At 37.3% G+C, this 26274-nt stretch overlaps 1 protein-coding gene and 1 long non-coding RNA gene across 4 annotated transcripts in view; one reads left to right on the top strand and one right to left on the bottom strand.

The window, feature by feature from the left end:
• ntng1a (netrin g1a) overlaps nt 1-7164 on the top strand; it is a 150343-nt gene extending 143179 nt beyond the window's left edge. For all 3 annotated transcript variants that reach the window (XM_026947966.3, XM_034308038.2, XM_026947965.3), the window contains one exon: nt 4125-7164. In XM_026947966.3, coding sequence (XP_026803767.1) covers nt 4125-4351 — 227 coding nt within the window. In that variant the 3' untranslated portion in view covers nt 4352-7164. The remainder of the gene's footprint in view (nt 1-4124) is intronic.
• LOC117598274 (uncharacterized) lies at nt 3447-11496 on the bottom strand. Its single transcript, XR_004578957.2, has 2 exons — nt 11380-11496; nt 3447-4347 (listed from the first exon to the last, which is right to left on the bottom strand). It is a non-coding gene; the product is annotated as an uncharacterized LOC117598274 (long non-coding RNA).
• Between the last annotated feature and the right edge of the window lie 14778 nt (nt 11497-26274).

The raw sequence follows: 26274 nt of genomic DNA, 5'->3' as shown, positions 1-26274 counted from the left end.
TTAAGAAACGCACATCAGTCGTGTTATTTGTTCAGTAAAGCACAAATTACATTCACTATGAACTAAAACTTTATTCATAAACACGTGTATTGGTTCATACAAGTTGGTTTTGGGAAAATGACTAATCAATGCATTATTAGTTGTGATCATTTATTACATGCCCTTGTTATACAAATTACTGTGAAGTCATCATCTAAACTCACGTCTTCTTATTGGGAAGATGTTATAGCTGAAGGTTCTAGGTGGTGTTAAGTGACTTCTGCAGACTTCGGAAGGCACTAACACTACAGCACACGTCCCATAATTTAAGTTCATAAACATTTCAATCTTAATTCTTTAAATTAAAATGCAAATACTGTTAAATTACTCAATTATTTTTCATCATGATGAGAGGATTATTAGCTCGGCGTTGTCATCTTAGCAAGTGAAAATATCTTGAATATAGTCAAATTTATCTAGTATTTCTTACTATAAGATTACAATAAACCTAATATAAGATCATGAAACCTATTTCTGGACACTGTTACTCATTCCAAGCTTGTAGTTTTTTTTGTTCTATTAGCAGATAATTTAGCTTCTTTTTAGAAATAAATGCTTAAAATGAGTAAAAATTACCTGCCTATAGAACAAGACTATTTCTGAAATGAGTACAAATGGCTTGAAATAGGTTTAATAATCTTACATTTCATTTATTATAATCTTATAATAGGAAGTGCTAGATAGAGTAGACTATATTCAAGATATTTCTGCTTGATAAGATGTCTTTTTTTTTTTCTTTTGCGATGAACATGTACTGGTTTATTTCACAAACCAAAACACCATGAAATGCTCTTGACGTTAGAATATGGGACACAGATTGACTCACTGAAAACTGGTTTAGTGCCTTTTAGCTTTAGTGATAACTAAAACTCTACTTTAGAATATGGGACACATGTTGGGGTATTAGTGGCTTATGAATATTTATGAATAAAGTTTAATTAATAGTGAATAAACTGGCTATGAGTGTCTGATTTTGGCTTTATTGAACAAATAACACGACCTTAATTAACTCCTAATATGCGTTTTTTTAAATAAAGGAACTTCAATCGTACATTAGGAACATAATTCCTACAAAAGGTTTTTTTGTTTATATTTTTATGCCTAAAATATGATAGTGAATAACTTTACACACTGCAAGTATTTTTAGTTCATGTCTGATCACTTATAGGTTATAAGTAATTTTTAGGGAAAACAAAAGTGTATTTTTTTTCAATTTTTGCATAATAAAACCATAGGAAAATCCTGATATGTGTTTTAATGATTTATGCATTAAGTTGTGAGCGAGAAACTGAAGAAAATTCAGATAACACTCGCTGTACGATTGGTCCGAGGAATCGTTCAGACCAGACGCTTAGATTTGAAATCACGTTATTGTCACTTCACTATAGCCACAAGTGTACAGGTGGTGAAAATCTTGCATTTATTGCCTTTACAGGATCTAATTTGCAAGATCTCAGTTGAGTGTCACTTTGTTGTTGAAATCCTGGCTCTGTGTCATGCACATACACATAAACTGAAGGAACACAGGCTAATACCGATGCAGCTCAGCCACTCCTCTACGCGTTATGTCTAATTGTTCCACATCAGTAAGAACACACATTTTTGAATCCGTATAACTGAAGCATGATGGTTGTGTTAACCGGGGAAATAAAAACAGTTCTCAGTTTTTACGTGTGTGTTTTCTCCATCTGCATGCAAACTGAAGTACGCAATTAAAAACTCAAATCTCTCGTCAAACACGAGCCATTGTCTGCACTGCGTCACCTAGCCCACTGCCACCCTCCATAAATATTATACCTCATATCAAAAGCAAACCTAATAAATCGCTCAATTTATTCTCCACTCGGGCTCTGTTTACACGGCTGAGGACTGTAAACGTGATGGGCTGGAACAGAGGGGCGGCGTCCCTGCGAGCGTCTGCACCACTCCACCTCAAACATTTAATGGCTTTTAAAGGATGTTAGGAGCGTTTTATTGAAAATGGACGCTCGTGTTTATTAGACGGAACGGCCACGTGGCATTTAGAGGTTATAGTGTTTATGGCTGCGGTGCCGAGGCCGCTCCGGGAACTGAGCGAAGGGGTTTATGGGCTCTTTTTTTTCTGAGAATAAAGAAGTGTGTTAGTTTCAATCACGGTCATAAATCATAGCAGGGAGTCTGTGAGACTCGGCAGCTTTTCCTCAGGCATTGGGGACATTGAGAAAAGAGAAAGAGAGACAGAGAGAGAAAGAGAGAGAGAGAGAAAGAGGTAGGAACATTAAGGACTGACCCAAGAGGAACTCTCTTAAGTCAGAAGAAGAATTGCGTTCAGAAAAAGGGGCCTCAATCGATCCACTCTCCTTCTTCCTTTCATAAGAATTCTTGCGCTCGAATTCTCTCCGGATATACAATCCCTTCATTAAAGTTTTGCTTTTACTGATCCGCCCGTGACACTTCACTAATAGGTCATATTGATGTTTGGGTTCAAAGCACTCAATAAATTTCTCCCGCTCTATTTTCGACCCCCGGTTTACCCGCAACCACTTATAACGTATAAAGAGGAGGCATTGAACATACTGAGTTTATCAGGAAACCCTAAACTCCTCCATCACAGCTCCATTTTTATCAGCGGCTACAAGAAAAGCACTCCGCCACTTGTTTAAAGAGGAGCTAGATAAGATAAGCGTTCAAGGTCAGGAGTGGATATTTTAATTAATAAAACCTGGTAATTATATCACTGTCCTTAAGGAAAAACGTGTCAGTTTAAATAAAATCACTCACACATCACACACTAACGAGCTTTCCTAGCTGCTGTAAAGCTAGGCTGGTCTGTGATCCTGCTGTAAAAAACGAGTGTGTGTATTGGTGAATATTTTCAGTCTTGCAGATATTACATTTATTAGGCTCTCAGAAATCTCTCAACCAATCACTGAGCCCTCATTTGCATATTTCATGGCGTGCATACAGTAGCATCATTGAAATAAATATATTTAAATAATTTCTTACCAAAATATTTCAAGACATATGGAGTAAATTATTTATGCCACAATTAAAGTTCTTTATTTTTATTAAATTATTCATTATTATTGTCATATTCAAGTAATAATAAAATCTTTGAAAAAAGATTTATAAGCAGTAGGGTTAATATTTAAAAAAAAAAAAAAAAAAAAAAACACAACATCCTAATGCGTCCGTATACATCTATACGATTCTGCAGATGGCTTATTATGTGCATAATATTATGAATTATTATTCTTATTGCATTATTTAATGGTGGTGATTGTGTGCAATAAATAAATAAATTGCATTTATTTATTATAGATAGTATTTGATATATTATATAAATGAAATGCTGTGTATTTGTGTGTGTCGGTGTGATTCACACACTCGTACTAGTATTAGTGCGAATAACAGCTTGATCATGTGGGTTCTAGCAGAAAGCACAAACAAAAGGTTTATTAATACAGGAATAATACACAGGTCACACTTCTTAACTGCAAAAAATAAAAATAAAAATCTCTTTCCAAGTGAAAATATCTTCAATATGAGCAGATTTATCTACTATTTCTTCTTCTTATAATTATTTATCCAATAGAAGAATATTCAGCCTGTTTTTAATCTGAATTTAATCTGAAATAAACAGATCAAGAGTGTTCGAAGCTTGGAATTAGTCTAGAATTAGGTTTAATAATATATTTCTTGTATTTTATTATCCTTTAACAGGAAATACTAGATGACTTTGACTATATATTTTAGATATTTTCACTTAGATGTCATTTTTGTGCAGTGTGTCTAAGGACTCATTGGATCATTAAGGGACATTAGTCTTGTAAAATGGAAAGGAAACACTTGTAGGGTTCTATGTAGAACCTTTAAGGTCCCTGAGGGACGATTGAAGAACCTGTAGGAGAGCATGTTGTAAGCTGTGTTGGGCAGATCAATTATTTGTTGTTGTTTTTTTTTTTCAGTTATAAATGTCTGTTGATTTCCACTTTCATGAAAATTCTTTTTCTATTTTTCTCTCTTCGCTTGCGCACACTGATGATGATTTTATTGAGCGCTTCCTGTGTTTGGACATTGACGTCTCTCCCTCTTGTCTGTCACAGCCCGAGTGTGTGATGACGAGCTGCTTCGCTGCCAGAACGGCGGTGTGTGTGTGAACAACGTGAGGTGTCAGTGTGCCCCGGGATACTCGGGCCTGCTGTGCGAGAAGGTTCGCTGCGACAGTGAAGCCGGCTGCGGCTCGTCTGATTCGGCTCAGACTTCCATCCCGTCCTCCATCATCATCCTGCTGCTGCTGCTGCTGCGTTCAGCCTGGGCTTTAACCCTCTGAGAAACACACACACACACACAAAAACACACACATGCAATACACATGGCTTTTACAGTACAAGCAAACTCCTGTACACATATACATATACATACACACACACACACACACACACACACACACACACACACAATACAAAATACACAATACATATAAAAGGCTGATCATCAGAAATCAGAGCGAAACCCTAATTTGAGAGGACAATAAATAAATATATAAATATATGTATACAAAATTTAAAAATATTACAAATCTATAAAAATTAAAGAGTCACGAGATGTTATTTAGAAAATTTATCCAAGCATTGCTTCATAAAGGCGTCAGCGTGAAGGAGTATGGTGGACTAAGCCATAGCAGAAACTCAAACTCGCCCCTCCTCCTCTTCCTCCTCCTCCTCTTCCTCTTCCTCCTCCTCCGCCAGCCTACACCTCCCCACCAAGAGCAAACAGGAAGTGGATCTTGCTACTTCCTCTTTATCGCCACGGTAACTTGGGATCAAGATGGCGAACGCCTGCAACTTTGGACAACTTTGGACTGCTTTTGGGCTTTCCTCACACGGAGAATGTGTCCAGATCACGTGGACTATTTACAAAATTGTAAAAAATAAAATCGAATAAAAATAAATAAAGACTCATGAGAAGAAAAATCATAAACATTCTTTGCTGTCAGTGCATTGTGGAGATCAGACTGAGCTGCGTTTAAAGGAAGTCCATCCATTTCCACTCGTATTTGGTGAAAAAGCCTCGACGATCACTTTTTCCCCCATTTCTGTTTTTTTTTTTGTTGTTGTTTTTATTATTATTTTATCGTCCGATGTCAGAGTCAGTGCAGCACTTGTGTATTAGCTGTCCCCAAAATATAAATAAACCCATGAAGAAGTGCTTAAAAAATCATCAGCGTATTTAATTTTTTGTATTTACAAAGATTTATTTTCTTTACAACAAATAGGACAGAGTTTTTGTATTATTATTATTATTATTATTATTATTATTATTATTATTACTCATATTACTGATAAACTGTGTTTAAGAGCGATGTGTTAAGTATGTTAAAGAAACATGAAATGAAAAGATGGATGATTAAACTTTTAAGTTTTAGGGGCCCAAGCACCGAGAGCCATGACATATTTTTGATCTCAATCAGGTCAGTTGAATGTACTCAAAGAGCGGCTGCGTTAAAATGCCAAGGATCGGTTGCACCAACAGGATATGAAGTAAGCAGCTGTATGATGCTGTATGATGTTTGTCCCGATTTCAACCATCTCACATCGTAAAAAAAAATTCTTTGGTTGCGAGTTGAGATCCGTGTCTCAGAACGCATATTGTGACGTGCTCACGTTTTTTTTTTGGCTTTGATTTAGTATTACTGCGACCAAAGATGGCCGACAGCGAAGTATCTGTCAGTGGGAGAAATTATATATATATATATAATTCAAATCTCAGAGTGTGAGCACTGCTACGACACTCGTCTAAAATCCTCCAATAGGATGACGGCAAACTCATGGAACAGCTACAACAGCTATGTTAGTGGCGATGGAGAAACTTAAACAAAACATGATAATAGCCAGAACAAAATCTGATTCTTACCTCAAGCTCACTTGTGTGTTAATGCGAGCTCGTGATCTGTATGAGCTGATTTCCAGATGATTGATGACGTAAGCAGAATGTAGGCGTTTTCTTTAATCGCAGGTCTATCGTTACAGGATCTTCATCGTACAATCTGACACGTTATCACACATTCTGCCATCTTGTAATAATCTTAAAAGAATGCTGAAATTGCATCGACTAAAACCAAATTTAGTTGTAACTTTTTGGATCTAAAATGAATAATTATTTTAAGCATATAATTTAGGCTTAGGTGGGAGCAGACATTAAGACAAATTATGGATGGATTCTATGATAAGTGCAATAAATATTAACTGGATAATCACAACAGCGTGTACTCCTCGAGCACATGGAGGTGTTTCTGAGCTGGTACAGTATGTTCTTCTGCGTTCTGCTCAAAGAGTCTTTCCAAAAAGTTTCCAAACATCTTCACCTGTATGTTTTTCTACTATACTAATACTATACTTTTTAATCACATTTTTTTAAATCAACATTTTTTTTTTGTTATTATACTGTTGAATTGTGCACACAGTTTAATTCAGTTCATTTTAAATTTTACTGCAGTTAAAGTTACTTTTGTGTTTTTTTGTTCCATTAGAAATCAAAATTAGCAAATTAAGTGTCATGCTAGAAGTGTGTGCAAATCAAATTTCACTTCGGTTTATGCATCAGGAATAAAATCTGGGGTTTTTTTCAGCTAAACACACCTGACTTAATATCTGTTGGTGCAACCTGCTCCTGAAAGTTATATCAAATTACAGTTAATATTGCGGGAAGTATTCCAGTAGTCAGAACACCTGCACAGGTAATTTATCATGGGGATGTTTTCTCTCCGCATGTCATCAAACTGTACATAAATTCCTGTTTTGGTAGCACTACTAATAATTAAATGTGTCTTTTTTCCCCAAATAGGATGAGGCCATCTGCTCCATCTAGAGCTTTATAAATGAAAACTTCTACAACGCAGATCTGGTGCTTGGCCCCCTCAAATCGCTGCTTTCAGCTCTATATATAGATAGATAACATGCAGTATTTTTTTGAATCATGCAGTTTCTTGAGTAGCGACAGCGTGCTAGCATCAAAGAATCTTGGTTTACATGAAATGAGGCTGAAGTGTAATGACAAAACCCCACCAAAGGACATTCTCAATGTTTTCTCGTTGCTTTAAACACTGAAAAATTTAAGTGAATAAAAGTTTAAAAAGGCCTTTTAGAGGTGCTGCTGTGTTCCCTGTGTCCTTTATTTCTCCACCTTAACGAGCCGGCTATAGAAAAGTCATTATTTACACCACTAACACATGCATATAAATTGCATAATTGGCACAATGTACTGTGGATCTTCAATAACTATTTATCTCCAGCACAGAACCGATTTGTTCCAGCGCACTGCATTGTGGGAAGAGCAGAATTAAATATTAACAGGCCTCGCTGTCCCGCTGGGTCACGGAGTCGATTGTGTCAGACAGGGGAAAAAAATTCAAGTCTTGCACTCAATCGATGTGAATTTTTTCAAAAGTTTAAATCCGGACAAAGTTTGTTTTTCTATATAAACTTATAAAAAATAATTATTATCAGCAGACGTGCGCTGAAATCCATTATATGACATCCTGGATGTTCAGTAGGTTCCATTCAGCAGGAGGCAGCCAACAGAGGAAGCATTTTTGTGTGTGTGTGTGTGTGTGTGTGTGTGTGTAGATTGTGTTCCTGAAATAAAGCATCCCATCCTGAAGTAGGGGTGGGCAATATGACAAAAATATCATATCACGATACTTGAAAATATTTATACAATACACAATATGTATCTGGTAAAAGAAAATACTGACAATACTCGCAATATTTCAGAAAAGTGTACAGTGAAATAATTGATCACAATTTCAATATTATGTCAAATTCCCAGCTCTAATTACAAACTTTTTCATTTCTTAAAAAAAAAAAAAAGGTGTGACTAGGAAGCAAGGCTTGTAAAATAAGAGGCTGTTTACACGACAACGTTTTCAGCCAAAAACGGGAAACTTTTCATGTGTTTTGCCTGTTCGTTTACACGACAACAGCGTTTTGGGGACTGAAAACGCGTATTTTTGAAAACGGGTTTCAAAGTGCAAGTTTTTGAAAACGTCTCCATGTAAACACCCAGTACGGGAATCTTTGAAAACAATGACGTCATGCACGTATGCAGTACGTGTCTATTGTAAAGGCGAGCGCGAACAGCTACTGGCCTGGCATACGCAATACAGCGTTTTTGCCCGTCATCACGGATATGTGTAAATGCGAATGGTTTTGAAAACGTTGTCATGTATACATGAAACTTTTTGAAAACACAAGAGAAAAACTTTTCCGTTTTTGACTACATCGTTGTTGTGTAAACGTAGCCTAAATCAGACAGCAGAATTGTCATTTTAATGCGAATGTGTTTAGAAATATTACAAACGGAGCTTGCTAATTGAGAAATAGCTTCAGGGTGAGTAAAGCCAACAGAAATAATATTGCTAACAGACTTTTAATGTATCTTCCCTATTCCAATAAAAACTAAAGAGAAATGATATATCAAGTAGAAATATAAATATAAAGAAGTATAAAGTTAATAATCATCCTTACATTGGACAAATCTGAAAGGTAGGAAAAATTCCACCAGGAATGATTTCTGTATGAGTTTCAAGTGTTGAGTTTTTTAGTTTATACTTCTTTCATCAGCATGTTGGTCTGTTTTCATGGTTTCCTGCATTACCCACAATGCTGTTCAGCTACCTGCTGAGAGTCTTGCAGTGGGATTTAGCTCTCGCTTCATCTCTATTTAAAGAGAGCGATGCAGCGGTGCTTTAGTCCTGTAGTCTGTCCAGCTTTCTGACGTCCTCATCTGTACACTCTGCTCAAACACATCAGCTTCCAAAGCTTCAACTTTCACACTAACACATCCATCAACACCATCACACTCGTCAAGTCATACATCGCTAACTAGCCGAGTCGAGTGTCTGCCGTAACTCCATCCTGATTCACATTAAATATGTTTATAATGAATTATTTGTGATTCTGTGCTGATTTATTGCTTGGTGATATACTGTTGTTATTCTTGTGAGACGTTTTCTTGTTAGCTCAGTGATTGTACATTTGATTTTCTTGTTACATTTGAATTCTTTCTTTAATAGCAAGTTCACAGGACAGCGAGTATTCAGAGATAATGGAATCTATAAAAAGAAATAAACTGATGAATCCCTTTGCCTGTTTTTTAGCACCTTGTTTACAGCCTTCGGCTATCTGACCACTCGTCACGGCTATTGAACAAATCTGCCGTGTTAAGCGTTTAAATAATCAGTAGCGGTGGGAAACCTATGCTTTTAACCTTATTTATGCCTTGTTATTCTGCAGGAATGATAAAACGTGGGCTATTATCTCCACACAGGCCTTTAATGAGAGGAGCGATTTCAGTTACGGCTCTGCTGGGCATCTGCCGCCGCTGAAAAGGGAGCACAGATGGCTAACAAACTGTCTCGCTTTGTTTGTGTTTGTTTTGTTTCCGTGTTTATTGTGATCCCAGGCTATGAATAAGCTTATCAAAACCCGCGGAGTGTGAAATGTTGGTTGGGCTGCTCAAAGCCAGGCCGGCAATGCTAACAATGCTAAATCTACAGTGTAGAATAATGTTAAACGATCAGGTAAAGAGGCTCCGTTATAGACCTGTGTTTCATCATGCTAGCATTTGTTGTTGTTACTTTGTTCGATTTGCAAAGCAATCTGGGATACATGAGATCCATGGGTTAGTGAACATTCCCTTTATTTTGAGATGCATTGTAGGATGAACACACTCCAGTGTCTTCAGGCAGAAATTCTCGAAAGTTTTGGCAACCAGTGACCCCTTTAACTGTACAATAAATTCCACACAACTCCTGCGAACAGATTTATCAACATTATTTAATTCTAATGTATAAAATTTAAGTGTGTAGAATAATAATTTGCCTATCTATTGGAGTGACTAAGAACACATTAGGTAGGTCCAAGTGACTTTATTTAAAGACCTACTTGTTTTAGAGCTATTGAGGTTTGGATTAAAATCCATTCAAGTCAAGCCACCAGTCAAACCAACCATATAAGATGTAATCTAAAATATAAGAGCTACACTGTAAAAAAAATGCTGTAAATTTACAGTGTTTATTTTACAGCAAAATATTTTTATATATTTATCATTTTACAGGCTACAGTACACTACAGTAAAATACCAAGAAAACACAATGCATAGTGGGATCTAATGGGTTTTTTTTTTGCCAGGGGTGAGAATAGAAAGAGAAATTCTCCTTCTAGTGACCTTGAGTTTAATTTTATATGTTAGTAAGAATTGCATCAGTTAAAGCTAGTTATAGTGGCTCAGTAGTTAAGGCTTTGAGTGACAGATCAGAAGGTCATGTGATCAAATCCCAGTACTGCCAAAGTGGTTGAGTCCTTTAACCTTTAACCTTCTGCTCAGATGTATCCTGCATCAAGTGTAAGATGCTTTTTATTTTTATTTTTTTAATCAGCCGAATGAGCAAACGTACTGTGTTATTTTATACTATGTAAGATAATACAGTATTTTACTAAATATGTCTTTTTTTATTTAGTGTAAATTTTACAGTACTTTACAGGCAACACTGCTGCCAATAAATTGCCGTAAAATTTACCGTATTTCTTTTTTTTTTTACATTGCATGTTATAAATATAATAACGACATTAAATAAATACAATAATAATGGTGGGATGTCATGTCACAGCTCCCTAAACCCAACTTTTACAACTACTGCTCTAAGAGATTATACAAAATGTTGGTCAATTTGAGACAAATCACTTTCCTGCAGTCGCTGCTTTCAGCTCTATGTGTACTGTAGATTCATATAGGATTTTTTTTTAATCATGAAAGTTTCCTAAATACAAGCAGTGTGCTAATTTCTAGATCATTTCTACAACAAGGCAGTTGATTTGAGACGCATCAGTTGTCTTCTTGGCTCCGTTCCTCAAACAGGAGAAGTGTTATATGCCGTATTTTTGCTTAAATCACGCGCTGGGCTGAATAAACCGATATGATTAACAAATAAATAATGCAGCAGCTTTTGATGCTCAGATGGGTCAGAATTGGAGCCTAATGGACTTCTCGACCCTGAAGGTCTTATCCGTAACTTAACTCTGCTTATCTCTCTGAATATGGCACGTAAGAGAAGCCCACTTTCTCTACTGGGTTTTACTTATTCAAAGGCACTAAACTGTTACGTTTCCACAAGGTTTGTACCTGTACTTCATTCATAATTATGGCATTTTGCATTGATTAATGCTTTAACAGGCTTTTTTGTTCATATTAGGCCACTCTTATAATATAAACAGAATTAAATTGACTTTTTTGAATTAACTTTTTAGACAATGAAGGGAAGACATGCAGCAAAAACTATGTAAAGGAGTTGTAACGTACCAGACTCGGAAGAAGAACGAGGATCCACATGCAGAGTTTATTTACACGCAATCCACGTCATTAGGCAGGTACTGGACAAATATGCTACTGACTCAATCATCAAACCAAGAGTGAAGTCCAAAGAGTAGTGAAAGACATGAAAAAAAAAAAAGAAAGAAAACACAGCTCTGAACTAACACAACACAGGATACAGGAAGTAAACAGGAAGTGAACAACTGATCCAGAGACAGTGCCCTCTGCTGATGGGGTGGGGTATTGTCCTGGGCTATTATCACACGAATAATGTATTATAGCAGTTTATACTACAGAATTCTGGATTCTGATTGGTCAGAAGGTGTTGATTAATTGTCTACAACAGCATCTCCGACAGTACACAGGTTTATATTAATGCGCTAGTTCTGATATGTTATCGTTTCTATAGCAACCTGCACAGGGACGTGTATAACTGATGCTTCACATTATCTAAATCTAATCAACGTTGTTATGTAAATTAAAATTGTTGCTGTGGTATAAGAGCAATAAAACACCTCGGGACATGCTGATTTTAGAAAAATAATCCAAATAATCCACTTTTTTATTGCTCCACATCACACCACACGTCGTGGATGATTTTCCTGGAACATTACTCCCTGTTTTTCTTGAAAAAACTTTTTCAAATATGATTTGTTTACACACCTTATTATAATTATAATAATGAATATTATTATTATTCATCTGTATATACTGTAGATATATAGTGGGTGTAGAAATATAATTAATTATTATTTAATCTAATTAACTACTAAGGATTTCTTAATTATACTTCATTAATTAAGTCAATAAAATGAAGTGTAGTACACAAAGTTTTCAGAAAAACAGGATATTTCTGACAAATCCTGTGCAAGCAGAACGCTTCGGAGGCTGAAGGAGGTAAAACCAAAATCTCACAGAGTTTTAAACCAGATCTGTGTCAATTAACCAGAATTGGTTCATCAATAATATGGATTATCCGAGTAAAACTTTGTACCAGCCTTTGATAAATGATGAAATCCCTAGAGCATAAACACTCAGGCTTTGGGAGATTTGAATCATCAGGAGAAGAATCACATCTTAAGTATGTGGTTAAGAGCAATTATTATAACAGCACAGCGATTTCCTGCAACGTTCAGCTTTTAATGCCAGTCCAATTCTATTTTTATTTGGAAAGTGCATTTAACAGGAGAGATTGTCATAAACAAGCCTTACAGAAATGTAGATTCCTTAATGAACAATCCAGGGGTGAGGAAAAACTCCCTGAGATAAAATAAACTGGCTGAAGATTTGCACATGGTTCCAATAACAGGCTTTTATCCCTATTTATAATAAGGATGAATTTAGTAGAATTTCATATAAAAGTTTTTATACATGAGGAAATAGTACACCATTCCTGAGATTAGAAATAGCTCAACAGCCAGCGGGTCTGAGATGGAGAGAGAAAAAATAAAGAGAGGCTGGTAGAGAGGTGTGTTAAATGTCAGTGCACTACAGAGTCAAAATGGAGCGAGTAAGTGAAGAGACATCGGTCTGATCATTATCTCGCTCTTTTCTTCTGGAGACAAAGCTCTGTTTCTGTCTCACCGCCGTTCCTCCAGTCGTAATGGAGGAGGATGAGGACGCCAATATTGTTCAGCCTCTCTAATGGGAATATCTCTGTCAACACCCGGCAAACCCATTCAGTCTTTAGAGCTCTGTGTGTGTGTGTGTGTGTGTTTGTGTGTGTGTGTGTGCAATCTGCACACACCACATTACAGGGACTTTGTGCCCGTAACCCAGAGATACAGACAGACAAAATGCAGCACAGAAAAGCAATCCTCACAATCATTAGACAGAATAAATGATAAAAGAAACCTGACAAACGCTTAGCTCTTAGCTCTTAGCTCTTAGCCATGTGAATGCAGCTTTGCTGAAACACCAAACACATGTCCCATGATTCGATTCAGTTCATACAGCAAATTCAAAGCACCTTTGAAAAAGGATTAGCATTTTTTTCAAAGGCTTTAATATTATATTGCTGTGTTTGAGTTATTCATTGGTTTGTCAGTAATATGAGCCATAAAACACTGATCCATGCAAATCGTACAAGGAAAGCAACAAAGATAACAGTTTTCTTCGTTCATAAACAATGGCGTAGGTGGTGTTAGCGTGGCATCCGGGTCAAGGCATGGACGAGTTGTTAGAAATTCTGCAAAGATGAGTCAGGAGACAGGATTGATCTTCAGATTTTCTTTGTTTATTTATGATCTTCAGCTCTCTCTGTGTGTGTGTGTGTGTGTGTGCGTGTTTGTGTGATCTGCACACACCACATTACAGTGACTTTGTGACTGTAACCCCGAGATACAGACAGACAAAACGCAGCACAGAGAAAAGATCCTTCCAATTATTAAACAGAATAAATGATAAAAGACAAACTGAATATATTCTGACAAACTGAATATACTCTCGAATATGAAACATTAGCCATGGGAATGCAGCTTTGCTGAAACACATGTTCAATGAGTTGGATGAGTTCATACAGCAAATTCAAAGCACATTTGAAAAAAAAGATTAAAGTTTTTCGAAGGATTTCTCAGTTGAATTGTTTATTTGTTCAGCAGTAATATGGACCATAACACACTGATTCATGGAAAAGAACCCAGACAACATTCTCCATTCTCTTGGTTCTGAAGTAATGGTGTAGGTGGTGTTAGTTTGACATCCGGGTCACGGCACCAAGTTTTTCTGCAAAGATGAGTCATGAGGCAGGATTGATCTTCAGATCCTCTATATGGATTTGTGCGCTTTGAGATCTTCAGATCAGCTTTTCCCCAGCAGGAGTATAACCTCAGTCAGTCTACACCAGTCCAATCTACAGAATAGCTACAGTATGTAGAGAGATGAGAGGAAGAAAAAGGCAGGATGAGCCTGGGAGTGTTATCAACTCTGACCTTGGTGTGTTCTCTGAAATCAACCCACCATACCATACCATACCAAAAACATAAACATAAAGAAATCCAACACATTTAGATGCAGCCCTGAGTATAAACCAGTAATCTGAAATATAATAGCAGTTCAGGAGTTCTGATTCACCCTGTAATATCAGTGACTTGACAGAAGTTACAGATTATTCAGTACATAGATCACATTTAACCTAAAGCTAGAGAGTGAGGGATCAACCTGGGTGAACGTGAATGAGTTTCACATTTTATTAAAAACAATGACTAATTATAAGTGCAGGATGCAAGTGTGGGTGCAGGATGCATTGTGCTGTTTATTACAGCTGATCCAGGAATCATACTCAGATAGCGAGGAATAACACACTTCATGATGTGCTGTAATAGGAAAATAATCAGCTTCAGAGTGGTACCAGTGACTCTGCTTCATCGCCCCATCATGCTGTTGATTATTTTCCAATCACAGCGTGACACATCTTGTAAAGTCCAGTATAGTTACATCATGACTTTTGACCAGATTGTTGTTAGAAGCCAGCCAATCAGGAAGCAGTATTATGAGTGACTCCTGTACAAAGCAAAAGGATACAGTGATACATTGAAAACCACAATATTTGGTTGTACAGTCATCATATCTTGTATTTATCATGACTCTTACTCTTACTCTATCTCTAACTCTGTCATGACATGACTCTTTACTAATCACTGTAACGTAAACTGGAAGGTAACTATGGAATTACTTTGGAAGTTTTTCTTCATGTGTATTTTCAGCTTCTTCTTGTCCTCCTTTCTTACTCCTTTACTAAAGCAAGGTTCAATTAATCTTGTAAAATAAATAATGAAATAAATTAAATAACCCTCAGCTCAGATCCCTGTGGAACGGGCAGGTGTATAAACTACCCGATTATTCCTGGCATTTACACCTCACCCTTCAGCATGTCTTCTAAAAGCAAAGTTCACAGAAGGAGATATATATATATATATATATATATACATATATATATAGCAGGACAGCATCGCCCTGTTCCTATTCTTACACACACACACACACACACACACACACACACACACACAGCATTACTCTACATTACATGTCAAGTAGGAATAAATTAAAGATTTGTGTAGTTGATTTTCAGTATTATGGGGTAGTTTGTGTAGATTTATGACATAAAATGCCAGTTAAGTCTGTTAAGCCTAACAGTAAGGTTTACAGGGCATCAGGTTGAGACTAGATTTATAATTTGGGAAATTAGATCCACCTAAATTCGTTAGAAAATATTGCAGACAGGTATAAACAAAAAGAACTGTGAACAGGATTTAATTTTTTTAAATGCAGTATTTGTTAATAAAGTACACATTACTCATAATATTACACAGCAGGTGTTTATAGACTAAGTATTACTTGCATATTAACAATATTATTTGTCTAAAAAAGTATATATTACTTCTATATAAACTACATATTACTTCTTTACAATCTCTGCATTGTTTATAAACCATGTACAGATCAGTTATATAAATGTATTACTTGTTTAAAAAGTGTGTATTATTTGCAAATATTATTTTTATAAACTATACAATCATTTCTTAGTTATAAGCTATGTGTTACTTGCTTAAAACATTTATTTCTTGCTTATAAACATCATATTACTTTGTCATAAACTATGTATGACTTCTTTATAAACTACGTAAAACTCTCAAACTACATATTACTGTTTTTTTTTTTTCTTTAAATAAACTACATATTACATGCTTACTAATTATGTATTACTGGCTTGCAGTATAAACTACATATTACTTGCCTTTAAACTACATATTACCTGTTCATAATACATATTACTTGCTTATAAACTATGTATTGCTGCTCATAAACAACATATTACTTGCTTTAAAATTATGTAGCATTTGTTAATAGACTACATAGTATGTGTCATTAAACTATGTAATGCTTGTTCATAAACTACACATCACTTGCTTATAAACTATTTATTACTTGCTTATAAACTATTTATTACTCGCCCATAACCTATGCAGCGCTTTCCTAAAAATGACATAGCACTTGCTTATAAACGAACCAGTACTTGTTTATATCCCATGCTCATAAATTACACAGTACTTGTTTACAAAGTATGTATTTCTTGCTTACAGTATAAACATATTACTTGCCTATAAACTACATACTAGTTGATCATAATGCAAATTATTTGCTTATAAACTATGTATTGCTGCTCATAAACAGCATATTACTTGCTTTAAAATTATGTAGCATTTGTTTAGAGACTACATAGTACTTGTTCTTAAACTATGTAGTGCTTGTTCATAACCAGTTTATTACTTGCTTATGAACTATTTATTACTTGCTTATAACCCATGCAGTACTTGCTCATAAATTACACAGTATTTGTTTATAAAGTATGAATTATGTGCTTATAAACTATGTATTACTTGCTTATAAAAAGGTTATTACCAAACTTTCGATTAAAGCCTTTCCATAATATGATCTGCCAATAGAACAATAGAACTCCAAGCTTAAAATGATAAAATAGTCTATAAATAGCTTTAATAATCCTCTATTTGTATGAAATCTCATAATGGGGAATATTTTGTGGCTGTAGTTTAGTTCTTTGCTGTCTGATCTCTACATCGAATCTCTTTTTTATCTGTATGGAGTAATTTCATGGAGTTCATCTCTGGACTCAGAGATGAACCTCTTCTGCATGAGTCACAGGTGAAAAGTGCGTCATGCTGCAGGTCCGCTCAGATCGCCTCAGACGGGGAACCACGGGGTGTGAGTGCCAGACGAACACCAACCTGGCCTGCAGCCATGTGCGTGCGTGTGTGTGTGTGTGTGTGTGAGTGTGAGTGTGAGAGAGAGGCTCCATCTGCTGAGTGACTTCTTCAGTATAAGGACAGCGTCTAATCTCTGTCTGATTAGAGTGACTGGCTACCGCAGGGGTCGTCACCCCCGCAGGCCGCGCTCTGGATGCAAAGTATTTCACAGGACCGAACCTAGTGCATGAAAAACAATACTGTAGCAGAGCATTATGACAAATGTATGAAAAGAAATGTCCACAGTTCAGCGATTCTAGTTTTCTAAACACATCCTTTATTGCGGTTTATCCAATTCCTTGCATTTATGTAAATAATTTAGCTGAATGCAGCTCAGTGAGGAAGTTAAGAACGTTCACAGACGTTCAGCTCTTACCCTCTGTGGTCGGATTAGTGACGTGACCACATGGGTCCAATTCTTCTAAAAGGATTAGACGTGTTTATTTATATACTTTATAAGAAGTATGTGTTTATTTTCTGCTTCAAGCCCTAAATAGCTGTTTTATCTGTTTGGAGTCCATGGCGCTAGTCAAAGCGTGCTAATACGAACCAAAAATAACCACCTCAGATGAAGTAATCATTAATAGTTAAGCATTAAATGGTAAACGTTGTCGCAATTCAGTCACGTTCGTTGCTTATGCAGACTTCAGATGGACATTTACAGATTTTAGTTGAATCCTGCTGATCTAGTGCTTCAACATCCTGTGTAAGAACTAGAAGCTAAATTAGGATTTAAGATGCAGACCACTGTTTCTTATCGAGTCTCGACTATGAGTTGCTGTTCTCTGGGCTGCTCCCGTTAGGGGTCGCCAGGGCAGATCGCTGGTCTGCGTATTTGATTGGCACAGGTTTTACGCCAGATGCCCTTCCTGACGCAACTCTCCCATTTTATCCGGGCTTGGGACTGGCACTGAGAGTGCACTGGCTTGTGCAAGCCCCTAGTGGCTGGGTTGGTTTCCTGCCTGGGAATCGAACCCGGGTCGTGAGTGCAAGAGATCCTTAGCCGCCGGACCACCAGGGACACAAGTCTCAACAATGTAGAGGAAAATTCTCAACAATGATACTTTGAAAATATGATGAAAAATCAGTGTTTGCTGTTTCTAATAAAACTGAATGAGGTACTGAATGTTCAATAGGAAAGAATCCGATTCTATAACGTTTGATATTTTTAACACTGCGTTTAATTAAACCAGCGCTAATCCGTCACATATAAACGAATCAAATCATGTGTGCAAATCTGACTCTGACTCTGATGGCCAAGACACAAGCAGTAGCACAGATGAAACTGAGGATGCCATTTTTACTCTGTGTTAGCTTCAGAGAGAAGAATGCTGACATCTTCACTGTGTTCATATCATGGAGTTTAGACATAATTGGCATGAATAGCGTATAAATAGAGTCAAGCACTTGTTGGATAAGCTGTGGGGAGGTTCAGAGGCAGAAGATGGCGAGGAAGAGTGTGTGAAGTATCCGTGTCGTGCCAGCGCTCTGCTGGATGAATCTTCTCCAGCTACCGGATCAAAGGAATATCTAAATCAGGCAGTCTGTGCCGCGTGCTTAATATTTATTAGCACATGAAAGGAAGACGGAGGCAGGAATTTTAATTCACTCTAAACACCCACTAATTGGCTGTAATGGGCAAATTTGCGTACGACCTCGTCAGCTATCCCGGCGGTATTTCAGCCCGAGTGTGTGGAGAAGTAACAGCTTCATTTAGAGAGATGTATCAGGGCCACTTCAGCGTGAGAACGGATTAAAGTTACATGAATAAAGCACAGTGATGGAACAGCAAGCCACAAGCTTCAGTCACACACAGCACTTACTGAACAGATTGTTTGAGGATTGCTTATATACAGGCATTAACTGTGTTTCAAACATCGACAGCTGGATTCCACATTTCAAAATACTACCCATCTACCCATCAGTAATTTTAACACAACATGCCTCTTAGTGCTAGCGAATGCTTCTGTGGTGAAATTAACACTAGCTGCAAAAGAAAGAATGCTGTTTTTTTCCTGAATTTCTTTTATCTGGACGATTCGAGCTGGACAGGACCGTGTTCATTAGAGGTGACAGCAATGCTAACATAGTACCAACCAGAACTTGCTGACACTGAGCCTTTTTGTGCATGAGCATGAGCAAAACTGCATCGAGTTACCATTTTTACACATTTATGTAGGCTTTTTTACTGTAGTAGTGTATTGTTATATTTGTTTTAATGGTTAAAGAAATACGAATTAGCAGAGTAGCTGCATTATGACTCAGATCATCAGGATCTACACTTAATACTACTGTACTGAAGTCAAGACTAATTTCTCACAAAGTTTTTTCAGATAGTATGCATGATAAAACCTCACTGCGTTAGAAAAATACGACAAATTTATTCGGATCTTGTCGAGCTTCAGCAGCTTAAAAGGTTAATAATCTGCTGTGTTGTAGTAGGCAGTAAAAATCACTTTAAATAAAGAATAAGACACAGTGAGGTGTGAAGTGTTTACGAAATATGTGCAAAATACATCAACGTTCCTGATTTACACACACACTCACACACACACACGCACAAAAGTACTGTGGAAACTCTGCTCTGTCATTCATACACAGTTTACTAGCACTAGCACTTTCACCAGTTGTTGCCAGGGAAGTGGCGCTGTCAATCATTATGTGATCTGACACGCCCAGACAGAAGAGAGGAGTTTTTAGCTATAATTAAATCGTAGTTAGGGATATGCAGAGTTTCTTGCATCTGTCACTGCTAGATGCGTATTCAACAGCAGGTCTTTGGTGTCAGAAAGCTTTTTAACATTTGAAGCCAGGTTTTTCGGGGCTTTAAAACATCCTTGTGTGTGAGGAAAGGTGAAATAACAGCTATTATTAAATTATTACAGCATTGTGGAGGTTCACTAATCCCGCGTCTGTTCTTTCACCTCTTCACCTCTCTGCTTTGAACGTCCAATCATGTAATGAAAGGTGTTTTTCCCCCTCTTTTCCAGCTTCCTCCTGTCTCCTTTAATCCCTCTTTTCTATCCCTCCTCCTCTCCTCTTATCTCTTTGATAATTCCACCAAAGTCGGACCTCTCCAAAGTGAAAAATGACATTTCGGGTCGGGGACTTCAAGGATGGTGAAGGTAATGAATGGGCACCAGATGTCCCATATTAGGCTAATGCTCTCCTTGCTGTTAGCTCACACGCTCCCTTGGGGCGGCTGGACAGAGCCACAAAAACCTTCGGCCCAAATTTAATTAGGCTAACGAAGCAGAACCGATCTCTTCACAGTCCAGAGGCTCAGATGAGCAGGAGGAAGATGAGACGAGGGCCTGAAAAGAGACAGACCTGTAACTCGGGTGAATTTTACACACAAATAAGATTTCAAGTATGATTTTCATACCAAAATTCTGTTCTATAAGAGACTGTCATGTTTGCTACATTTGTTTGCAGCCTAATAATCCTTTAATGATCTGACTGAAAGCTTAATTAGAATAAAAAACATTCATGTGAACACCTCAAACACCTCATTTGGATAGAAATGTCTATATAATCAAATGAAATGAATTGATTTCCTTTTAATAATCCATTAAGAAGAGTATTAGCTGTGTAAAGCCTAGTGTGTGATTACTTTCATTACTGGAAGTATTCTGCACATGTGTGTTTGAGTCATGATGCACAATAAAACAGTCCTGTGAAAACAAATTGTCAAATTAGCATTCTGAGGCAGATGCAGGACGGGAATTAATCTCAGAAACGTTGGTTTAAAATTCGTCAGATGTTTAATGAGGATCCAGAACACACACTTGGTTTAAAAATATTGTAGCTATCTTTTTTCTTGTGCACTTATTCCCAATGTTGGCAACATTAAAAGATGACTAAAGAATTTATACTGATGGATAATGTGTCTATTTTATGTTATTTTCCTCAAACAGAGTGTTTCTGAATGTTGTCCAAATGAATGAACTGCTCACAAACTGGTCTTCTCTCTGTCTGTTTATTAATGGCACGTGGATGACGGTTTTCTGAGACAGAAATCATTTAAAGTTTGGTAGAACTCAAGCAGTGAGATCTCACACCTCTCGCTGTTATCGTAAAGTTGACGCTAAACCTCACTGCATGCATGTGCATTACTTTGGATTTAACTCAGATTATACGTAGCGTTCATATAAACAGAGATCATCTACACACTGCTGAGATTAGGATACATATACACAGATTTCCTGCAGGATTAATGAAAATGTAAACATAGCCATTGAGCACAGTGCCATGCTAAGATATATTTGGGCTAATGAACCATTCAGAGGTACAGACAGAGTTTAGGAAGACAAACTAGAGGTAAAAGAAACTAATCTAAAGCTTTGATTTATTAGAGTTGGACTGAAAATCAAAACCTCATCAGTTTTTTCCCTATTGTTTACATGTACATAACACTGAGGACTGTAACATCATAATCACAGAAAAGGAGAGGTTTCATGCACATGTATATATATATATATATATATATATATATATATATATATATATATATATATATATATATATATATATATGTGTGTGTGTATTTTTGTGTGTGTATTTTTTGGCATTAAACCTCTCCTATTTTTTCTTGTAATTACAATTTATTTATTTGTAATGCTAATTTATTTTTAAGAGTCTAGGGGTGAAGACTATGGATTAAAAGACTGTTAGGCTTCAATACACTAGTCTTAAGTTGGTGTGAGTTGGTTAGTTTCCCACTAAAATGTAATTTCATGGTCATGTACAAACACAAGGTCCAGCATCTTTTACACGGATCTAGTTGATATGATACGATTACGCTAAGGATAATTCGATCCGTTACAGGCTCAGATGAGAACTTGAAAAATGAGATTATGGTTGGAAAAAAGACAGAGCAAAAGCTTCACTTCACATGATTTCACACTTGCAAATTTATTACAATTCACATAACTCAGTAAAACTCTTAAATTCCTCAGCAGTGAGAAGGAATTCTGGTTACAACGGAGTTCATAAACTTCTCTTCATCAGCAAGACTGTAACTTACTGTAGCTCACTCCACACGCTACACTCACTAAGTCCCTCTGCTAAAACCCTTACACCTGGAACCGAAGAGTTCAGGACTAATTAATGTTCCTCCTAAGATAAACCAAAACAATTCATTTATTTTCATGTGTAAATGTATATAATTCAAATCTTTCTTTCAATATAATTAATAACAACTTAAAATACATGTATAAAATTAAGAACTTAAAAATGTAACATATTTAAAATGAAGTCATACATCAGTTTGAATCAAAAGAAGATTAAGATTAAAATTACATCTGGGGGTGGAGTTAAAAATGTAACCCCGCCCCCTTTGTGTGAGTGAAATCCAACCAATCTGTCCTGGCTCAGTGAAATTTGTAGATTTTTTTTTTTTCATGAGATGGGAGGATTTCTTTTCCAAACTATTTTACTGTCTCTACTCAGTCATTTAAAATTGTGAAAATGTATAAAGTGTGCTTTAGTCAAATCTAAAAAAAAAGTAGCACCAGTTAAAAAATCATTAGACGTTATTAAATATTATTATTAAAATGCTATGTGTGATGCCACAGAACTCTCCAGCAGCTTTGTGAGAACATCACACTCATCTAGCGAGGATTCAGTCATCTTTTTTAACTCTTATCTCTTATTTTTTTAACTCTTATCTCTCAGCTGCTTATCTTTTTTTGATGCGTCCCTGTTGATGAGGTGATTGCATTCAGCTCGGGCGCGTCTCAGGCATCAGTATGGACAGCTGTGATATTAGATTAACCCCGCTCATCAGGAGAGCAGGCTGAGGAAGGCTCTTCTACAGGAAATCAGACACTGTTTTAATGGCCTCATTAATAATCAGCCCTCATCTGAATGAGTAATTACAGAGGATACGCACCGCTCGCACAAAGACCCTGTTAAACGCTGGAATTATGCTAAACGTGCTAATTAATTGCACTTAATTTATTGGATCGTCATTTATTGCGGGACTGCCGCGGCTTTTTTTGGCTCTGCCCTTTGTACAGCCGGCCGTCGTGAAGCAGAGCGAGAGTTTCACACAGACGCATCCTAAACACACCACAATGACTTCATCACTCCGAAGGGACGAGTGGCAGCTTCACGCTCCTCACTGACTGACTCAGCCAAAGAGAAAAGACCCTGTTAAATTCTCAAAGCTGATTGGTCAGAAGCTAGTATGACAGTAGTGCAGCTGCAAATCACAGGTCTATATTAACACGCTCATTCTAATATGTTACCGTTTCTATAGCAACAGCTCATTCACAAGGACTCGTACGATCTTCTACCACATAAACAGGTTAAAACTAATCGTTGATATGGTGAGGTTTTCTGTAAGGAGATGTTTATTTACCATTTATGGAAGGAGTCTCCAGTGTCAGAGGTAAAGCTGTAACTTTAAGGTTTCTGACATCTTCAGGAAACAATAAAGCAGACAGGCAAAAAAAGAGCTTGGTGAGGGAACGACTGTTACACAAATGTCCACAACATGAAATGCAACTATAAACAGATAAAAAGTGAAACCACTTTTTAATAAAAACTTGTTTTTAATTTTGTTGCAGGAAAACACCACGGGTAAAAGTGTTATAATTTGTTGAATGTAAAACGGTAAAGTTTACTGAATTCTACTTTTGTGCATGTGTGTGTGTGTGCATGTGTGTGCATGTGTGTGTGTGTGTGTGTGTGTGTGTGTGGGTGTGTGTGAGGGGTGAAAACGTTCACACTCAGCTGTATATACTGAAAGACTGAGCAGAAATGTTCAGCTAACAGCAGCGGTGCTAGAGGACGAGTAACACACACTGTGTATGAAAACGACGAGCTTTATTCTTTAACACCTACAAGGTGACCAAAAGTGTGTAAGTGTATATAGTGGCATAATAATTTGAGCAATTTGGATGGAGGTGAAACGTGCCTGCAGGCGGTGTGTGTGTGTGTGTGTGTGTGTGTGTGGTCACGGGAGGATTTTGCCACACTGGTGTGTTTTGAGGAGTGCTCATTCATGCAGAGCTTAAATAGGAACATGCAACACACAACTCCCTGATCTCCATCTTGATTTATATCTAGCCACACACACACACACACACACACACACACACACACAAGTTATGTGTGTGAACTGATGACCGTGTCCTGTGGGGCATCTAAAATTCACCAGCCCTTTTTGGTATGCCTGGACGTAGCTTTTCCTTCTCCTCCACCTCTTCCCTCTCTCTCTCTCTCTCTCTCTCTCTCTCTCACACACACACACACACACACACACACCAGACGTGACTTGCCGCCTGTTTTCCTTTGCATCGCATGAATAAAAGATCCCGTTCTCACAGCCAGCTCCTGGAATAATAAAACTGTTATCTAGAGTTTGAGCATGTGTGAGGCTGCCTCCAAAACACACCACACACACTCACACACACACACACACACACACACACACACTCACACACACACACACACACACGGTTGTATTTGTCTCCACTGGATAAATATATGGGTTGTCACTTACACACACACACACACACACACACACACACAGCCATGGATCTGAAATAGAGTCAATACTCGATCAGCGTTTCCAATACAGCAGCCTAGATTATGCCCTAAATGGAAAAGAGCTCCGGGAGCGAGACGCCGAGTCTTTAAGCCGATGTACGGAGTGTGTGAAATGGAATAACACACACTCTCTCTGAGTGATAGTGCGCACTCCTGATTGAAGTTCCTGTAAAACCCACAGCCGCTCTTATCTTATCAGGCTGGAGAGAGGATGGATGAGAGATTACGTCGGGGCGCAGTGCGTTTCTTGCCTCAGCGGGCGGATGATCGGATCTGCTGCTGACTGTGAGTCACTCACCAGCGTCGACTCTCGGAGCTTCACACTGACACACAGCGAGCACTAATCTATCTGTCAGACACGGTTTAGTAGTGATTTACATTAGGCTCCGCCCCTTTCTTTAACTAACATCTTTTACTAACATTAATAATCAGTGACCCGCAGCATTAATGCACCATCACTACTAATAATCAGTAAATAAAACCTTGTATTAATTGACATTATATCACAGAGGTGTTGAATTCTGGATTCTGATTGGTCGGAAGGTTTCGATTGATTTTCTATAACAGCATGCGCACATTTTAGTAGGATGTGGTTTCTATAGTAACAGTGTATTCAGAGGGACGTGTACAGCGGATGCTCCACGTAATTAGATTAAAAATCTTATGGAGATTTTTATCTGATGTTTATGGAAGGAGTCTCCAGTGTCAGTGATAAAAATGCAACTTTTCTGATGTCTTCAGGATCTTTGCGGATTCTCGGTAACATCACAAGCTGCTTTTTTTCGTCTTACTAACTCGAAGAAAGAGAGAGAAAAAAAAAGACTGGTGAGGGAATGTATAGTGTAAGTGAGAACAGGAACTAACTTGCATTAAATGTAGTTAGAAATGGATAAAAAGTATGTATCGTTCTTTAATAAATAAAAAAATTGTAATCATTGGCAAATTGGTGTGGAATTAGATGAATAAAACACTTCTTATAGGAAAACAATGAAATTCTGGGTGGAAACAATGACTCTGCTTTGTCACATCATCTCACTGTTGATTATTTTCCCTTAACAGCATGACATGGAGTGTTTAATTCCTTACATATAGAGCACTTTAACATGTGGAAGTTGAGCCAACACTGATGATGTCACTGCTGCTGATGGACAGCTATTATTCAGGGACAAAACCTCTTAAACTCGTTCAAGTCAACTTCAAGATGAGATTTTTTTTTTTCAGGGTTCAACATCACATCATATATTTTCTAATACAGTACTCGATGTGAATGCTGAGAAATAATCTTAGGATGAAACATGGAACCATCTCCAATCGTTCTTAGTTGTATCAGTGTGGAAAAAAAGTGTGCCGGATGATGTACACTACATCAGGAGTGCATCGTAAGCTATGCACGAAAGCATTTAAAATGCTAGAAATGGCGGTGAAGGGGTGTGAGCTGGCCTTGAGCAGCCATGAATCAGCGGCGTGTGTGTAATTCACAAAGACGTCTGCAGGAACCATCAGCTCCTGTGCTTATGCAGCGCTGAGTAGAGTGTGAAAACAAGGTGTGTGGCTTGATATTTAC

Source organism: Pangasianodon hypophthalmus, chromosome 1 (assembly GCF_027358585.1).
Source record: "Pangasianodon hypophthalmus isolate fPanHyp1 chromosome 1, fPanHyp1.pri, whole genome shotgun sequence".
NCBI classification, from domain to species: domain Eukaryota; kingdom Metazoa; phylum Chordata; class Actinopteri; order Siluriformes; family Pangasiidae; genus Pangasianodon; species Pangasianodon hypophthalmus.
The sequence above is the reverse complement of the archived record's forward strand: the minus strand, read 5'-3'. Positions and strand labels throughout refer to the sequence as shown.